General features: G+C 45.5%; 1 protein-coding gene across 1 annotated transcript; it reads right to left on the bottom strand.

Annotated features, from left to right (window-relative positions):
• Positions 1-2,257: 2,257 nt before the first annotated feature.
• On the bottom strand, positions 2,258-3,878 carry LOC127312044 (uncharacterized). The gene is made up of 2 exons (XM_051342522.1): positions 3,831-3,878; positions 2,258-3,699 (listed from the first exon to the last, which is right to left on the bottom strand). Exon 2 carries the CDS (start codon positions 3,658-3,660, stop codon positions 2,482-2,484), a length of 1,179 nt encoding a protein of 392 aa, XP_051198482.1. The 5' UTR covers positions 3,661-3,699; positions 3,831-3,878; the 3' UTR covers positions 2,258-2,481.
• Positions 3,879-6,785: the final 2,907 nt, after the last annotated feature.

Below are 6,785 nucleotides of genomic sequence, written 5' to 3'. Positions count from 1 at the left end.
AACAGCCTTTCTGGAACCAAAAACAGCAGAAAACAGGAAGCGGCACTGTGGCATCTTGTTAATAGGTTAGTTCCGGAAAACGCATAAAAACATTATAAAGTGCAAGCAAAACATGTAAGTATTGTCATAAAACAAGCATGGAACAACAGAAATTATGGATACGTTGGAGACGTATCAGCAACACATAGTGCATTTGGGTCTATTGTAAAATTTCTGAATTAACATGCACGCAAGATGTTGCATTCAAGTATTCAACCTCAGAAATCACAACAACTGTTGCTCTTACTATGGAAGGCAATATGAATCAACAAATCTAGGATGTGACCAGGTTTGCGATCATAAGAAATCTAGAACCGGATGGGCTGCTCCTTTAGCCATGTACTGTACTTTGAGAGTTGAAGATTATTACCTTCATTTCCGACCAATCTTGTGGCCGCTAGAGGAGTTGAAGTTGTTGAGGTAAGGTTTCCTGCACCACAGTGAAGAGGACGGGGAAGTACATTCGTTGATAATATCTTCGCTGCCTCCCGTTATCACCCTTTGCGTCTGCCGGCGATTTAGAGACATACGTCGATGCATGTGGGGTCACGGCCTCGCGGGGCAAAGGAAATAATGGAGGTGATGCCGGCGGCGGCGTACATCCGACCTTGGTTAGTGGTGGCACACTTCCTCCCTAGGAGGAAGTTCGATGCGGGATCTTGAAGGCCTTTGTTTCCTTCTCAACAGCGTCAACTTCTCCAATGGCGGCGACATATCAAACACGCATGGTGCGCGTGCTGAGAGGCGTCCCTCAGAAGGGGCTACAAAGGCGTTTAGGAGAAGCCCTTTGTCTCCTCCTTCAACAGCGCTCAGACTGTTCAACGGCGGCGACAAATCGAAGGTGGGTGTGTGCGCTGAGAGGCGTCCCTCAACATCGACAAATTGAAGGTGTATGTGCAGCCTGCAATGGAGCGGAGAGAGAGGAGCGAAAAAGGAAAGAAACTAATGATTTGATTGTGTTGATCTGCCATTAGCTGAAAAGCAAGGAAATAACGAAATAGGAAAGGAGTGATTTGTTTTGATCTCGTAATTAGTGGTAAGAAAAGACAAAACCATCAGACGGTGAGCATTGAGGGGGGAGGGGGGCATGACTCTTGTACGGTCAAGATTTTCTGAATCTCCTTCACCAAACATGTTGTATGACCTACGACCAACTGCAATATAATAGTATAATTTTTTTTATCACATGAAACATTATTTTCAATTACAATCCACTTTATTGTGAGCAGACCATTTTCCACCGACTCTAATATAATATCTTTATTGCCAGCAGTCCATTCTTTAGAATGCCACATCAATATTGGAACTGTTTTTCATTATTATTTTAACCGTCTCTAAAAATATTTTTCTTTGAAAGCCGTTATTTCTACAAATCCGTCTGAGGTTGCACACTTGCATCGTTTGGACTCGGTGGCTTTCTTTCGGCCAGAGCCGCCTCTAATCTAAATGTTAGATTTATAATTAGTGCGCATTTCCCAACTGGAACTTGCAGTGGTTAACTCGGAACTTGTAACTTACTTCCGGCCTGGAATCCTTATTTAAAAAATTAAAATGCACATTACAATCAATGTAATCCCAATTCCCAAAGAACTATTGCCGATGTGCCCCACTGAAAGCAGTGATGGAGATGTCCATTGCTAAAATGTGGCACATCAGTGAAAAGGGTTTTGATCTCTGACCATGGCGTCGATCCGTACAAGTGATGAGACGTCCTAGCCACCGTTTGAGATGAGGGAAGAACATGGGGACATTACTCCGCCGGGCCCGTCGTCGCTGTTGCAAAAACCTTAGAAAAAACAAAGCCATCCATATGAACACGCTGGAGCCGAAGCATAGGGTCACCTCCCCTGGATGGAGTGGCATACGTAGGAGGCGGGGACGTGCATGCTATCACCAACATAGGAAGGGGGCAAACTCGTGGCACCTGAGGCCTTGTTCGGTTTTACAGATTCTAGAGGGGATTGGCATGGTTTGAGGGTCCCATATAAGTTAAAATTATTCCTAATCCCTCCCCATCCACTCCAACACACTTGAGAAATGTATTAACGGGCTCTCAAAGAAGGTCGAAGCAGAAGAGTTGAAGGCCTTCCATATTGTGAGTTGAAAATGAAGTGGTGCATACAAAATAAATCGATATGTTATTAAGTGGTATATATGAGGATTTGAGATTTTATTTGGTGGTATGGAGAGAATTAATTTTTAAATAGTCAGGGGAAAATAATATCAAATCACTCTTTTTTATTTACGAAACCCAATACATACACAGACGCTCATAATGCATACATTGATGTGTGGAGATCCATGGAGCGAACCACACAGCTCCACGCACACACACCAAATTTATTCCATATCTTTGCTGTCCTCCTAGTACAGAGCTTGAGAGACGATCAATGAATCAACCAACGATGCGCGCGTCCCCTGCTCCGATCTGCTTATTTCTGTTTAGTTGCTGCAAGTGCTGCTGCTGCTGCTTGGGTCGGCGAAGACGTCGTGAAGAACATCTTGGTCGATGATGAAATCCTCCGGATCCGGCAGGGCGCTCACCACCGGAAACATATCAGCAGCATCAGGAGGAAACAGCAGGTCTTGATCCAGCAGGACCTCCTCCAGAAGCATGTAGTGCATTGGGGACTCGTTCCCAGTTCCACTCGGATCAGTGTTGCCAAGGTTTCCGCTCAGCTCCTGCTGCTGGCCACCATGAGCGACACCAATAGCACCATTGACGTTTCCGTCGGCATTTCCGGCAGGATTTTCAGTGTTTCCACTCGGTTCGGTGTTGCCAAGAGCGAATGCGTCAAGATTGTCGTCGATCACCGGGTAAGAGTAGAAGTAGCAAGGAGCAGGAGGAACAGTGCTGGTCTGTAGCTCTCCTCCTGCAGACGCTGCCAAAGGAGGAGGAGCTCTCACCATTTCAGCAGCAGAGTTTTCAGCTTCAAAAGTGTCGCCGTTCCTGAAGAAGACGCAGCCCCTTGTCGTGTAGTTCATGGGTGGCGCTGGCAGCATAAGCTCATCCTCCAGGGGAGGTGCTGATTCTCGCAGCACACACGGAAACGGATACGGCGCGTAGCGGGCGCTGGAGGGTGGCGCCGGGGAAACGACCGGACGAACACGGGGAGGGGCTCTCCGCGCTGCACGTCGAGGGTCGACCGGGTCCGGCATGTGGCGCTTCCTGGTGACGAGCCTCGCCGTCGCCGGCGCAGTACGTCCGCCGTGCGCCACCACGTGCAGGTGGTCGAGGAGCACGGGGAGGAGGAAGTCGTAGGACTCGGTGGCTGCGACGGCCTCGGCGATGTCGGCGCCGAGTATGATGCGGCGGTTGTGGGAGCGGGCGCACGCCCAGGCGCGCACGGCGAGCTCCTGCACGAAGAGCTCGCAGAGCCTGGAGAGGAACGCCGGCGTGTCCGCGGAGATCATCATGCCGTCCTCGTCATCCTCGGTGGCGCGGACGATGACCTTCTTCAGCCGGGCCATGGGCAGCATCCGTTCCTTGAAGTCCACCGTCGCCTCGATCTCCTCCTGGCGCTCCATCCAGAACTGGTCCACCGCGCGCTGCTGCGACGCCGGCAGTGGTGGCCTCGGCCGCGTGCGCACCTCCACACGCTCCTTCTCCATTCCTTCCATCTGCTCAGTCACCACCAACCCACGTACCTGATCGATTACCTACGTAGAATTGTTATTTGTTTGAAGTTTGAACTCGATTGCTTAATTGCGAGATTAAAATCCAGGAATAAGTTAGCACTTAATTAACCACTATATGTAAGAGATATATAAGATATACTACTATGCGTTACCTCGGTCACAATGCAGTACTTCGTTCTTTCTTTCTTCGAAGAAGAAGCTAGAGGTGATTGCAATGAATCAAGAGGTGGTCTATATACCCTATATATAGGACTTGAGGGATGCCAGGATTGGTTTGTTGCAGGCTTGTTGTCTTGCTTTAGCCATTGTATCGTGTAGTATCTCTTCCCATTGTTTTACTGAAACGGCTGTTGTCCCCATGTGCTTCTGCCATACACTCCTCGTGTTAAACCTGTTCAAGGACGATGATCGCCGAACTCACGAACTCACGCAAACTCTGCATGAACGTACACTTGGTGCTCACCGTCCCCTTGATAAACCCTCCGGCCATGTTTATCCATGGATCCTATGTAGAGTGCACATGTACACAAGAGCCTTCAGGAGATCGATGCGAGGGACGCATGATCAACCTGGGACCAGAAACGGCAGCAGGAAAAGCTTGCTGCATATAACCTTTCCTTCAGATTCTTAGCATGCGTGCCGTTCACTCGTGCTCTTCTTTTTCTGATGGTTCGCAACGTTGCTCAGTGTTTTAAGGTTGGATGTATGTGCATGCGGTTTTGCAGAATTTGGGGGTTGGATCATGTGATCTGTGATCAGTTTCGTCTTATTAGCAGCAGCAAGCTTTCTGTTTAGCCTTTATATGTAGAGACAAATTCAACTTTGGCACCCTCTCAAAAGTGAGACACTAGTACAATACCAATCCGCCTCTGTAATTTGCTATATACTGAATGTTTATATATTAACTAACCAGTGAGCAATGTCCTTTGCTTGTATTTTTCGAGTTATATGTTGCAAATGCCTTAAAAGAGGTTAACATTCTTTAAGATCTTTGGCTGGGAAGTTTCGCTAGTTAGGAAATGCTTACTGGTTAGCTATATGTCTGATTCCGAAGTCCATGTCAGAAATATAAAGTTGAAAATCGGACATCCAATTTTAAAAGTTTCAAACTTAATAGGTGTGTTCAGATTAAACGTTGGCATTTTAACTACACGTTTCATTATGTAGGATGCGTTAACAAAAGTTTCAATAGGTAAAAAGTGTTCATTCTAGTTAACTAACAAGCATACATTGGATAGAAACCCTCTTCCGAGGAATTATTGAAGCACAATATCCCTGTAGAGTGTTTGGAACATGCCCTGACCCTATTAAAACGTAGGATTAGAAAACATGGAAATACAAGGCCCATTTTACATCCCCATTTCAATAACCATAAACAACCGTTTTGCTTGATAATTAGTTTGCCTTGATCCCAGAAAACATTAGTTTGTATTGATGTTTACATATATTTTACCGGAGAAAATACTTACCATTGTACCACATGTTTTGCATAGGGCCTAAGTGGCATGATGACTTGGCCTCATCCTCTCCTTCATCCGGCTTACCGTATATTGAGTTTTCTTAACTAAGGACTCCCTCCATAAATCCCACCCTCCATTCCTACGGAGTTATGAGGCAATAGAAGATGACACGTGGTAGAATATATAATTTCATGACCATAGAGTAGTCAGTGCAACGTTGTGAAATGACCCAATTAGATATGGTGAGATGTTTAGGGAAAACATCAAGAGATCTTAAAGGGTCACCATGAATTTTGTTTCACAAAGAAACATGAAACTTGTTTGATGCATCTACAAACAACAAACTGAATAGCTTTTCCCTAAATTGACATGGTTTGAACTATGCCAAGTCAAATTTACGTCACAATGAGGCTGTATTTTCTCCATTTTTGGCAGGCCATACCATGCACCAATACACAAGATCAAGATAACACCCGATACATATTCTGTATAACACAAATGGAGCACCTGAGAAAACAAAATTACATCATAATACTTTGAGATCTCTTCGTAATCTTATCCTTCTTACTTTCTTGTCCGAGCTTCTTCCTTACAATCACGAACATCATAACAAACTTAACGAGGAGAAAAAAAAACACAACTAACATTATGTATGGTTGGAGCATTGGACCTAAATAAGACACTTTCAAAAAAAAGAGGGTTATTTAGGAAGCAAGATTGTTATTAACACTTAGCAAAACTGATAAATGTCTTCAAATCCTTATCTTTGGTGGCACTGAAGTTCAAGATGGCAATGGAGACCCAACCTGTGGTAAAAGATGAATACTTGATCCCCGTTCACCAAGGAGGAACTCCTGAGGATAGGAAAGGACCATCCTTAGTCCTAGAGGGATGGATGTTAACGTAGGCAATCCATAGCCTTTGGGTCTGACGAGGTCAAGGCTAACAAATTCCAATACACCGCACATCGAATTCATCATATTCGTCCTAGTCACCAATGGGCAATACATAGTGCTACTACATAGTATACACGGAAAACATGCAACACATCTTCTCACGAAGTATATCCATGCAAACCCACGTTAGCCAACCCTACCATTGTCCCTAATACTTGCTAAAAAGTGATCTTACCTCACTTGGTTCGGGAAGTGGATGTACGACCGCCCACCCAGGTTCAAGTCCACACATGCACAGATTTGAATTTTTATTTTCTAATAAAAGATTTAAAGAAACACTGTATGGGTTTCCCCTGTTGTCACATTATTTTTACAAAAAAATCACATGGTAGGTTTCAACTAAAGATGTATGCTCATGATTATTTTCAAGAATACCCGACCCAAATTCATTTCATGGCTAATGCTTTAAAACATAGTCTGGAGATGCATGATGTTTTGCAGGGGAAAAACACCAACAAGCAAGTTCAAGGTACAGATTTATCTTCACCAAAGCAAAGACAAAGGCGGGTTGAGATGCAGGAACATCCTGGGAATCTAGATGCCAAGGCCGCTCCTCCCTTTCCCACACCTCGCAGACGCAGCTCACCAAGCACCACTCCAGCCCACCCATCCGCGTGCATCCGTCGAGGGAGCCGCCGGCAGGAAGCGACGGTCGCTCCTATCTTTGCATCACATCACCGCCGCAGGTAAC

This window comes from Lolium perenne, chromosome 7, assembly GCF_019359855.2.
Source record: "Lolium perenne isolate Kyuss_39 chromosome 7, Kyuss_2.0, whole genome shotgun sequence".
In the NCBI taxonomy this organism is placed as follows: domain Eukaryota; kingdom Viridiplantae; phylum Streptophyta; class Magnoliopsida; order Poales; family Poaceae; genus Lolium; species Lolium perenne.
This window is presented reverse-complemented; position numbering and strand designations above follow the sequence as displayed.

Bases quoted from the DNA above. Each gene is read 5' to 3' on its own strand.
- LOC127312044 (XM_051342522.1), bottom strand. From the start codon at position 3,660: ATGGAAGGAATGGAGAAGGAGCGTGTGGAGGTGCGCACGCGGCCGAGG.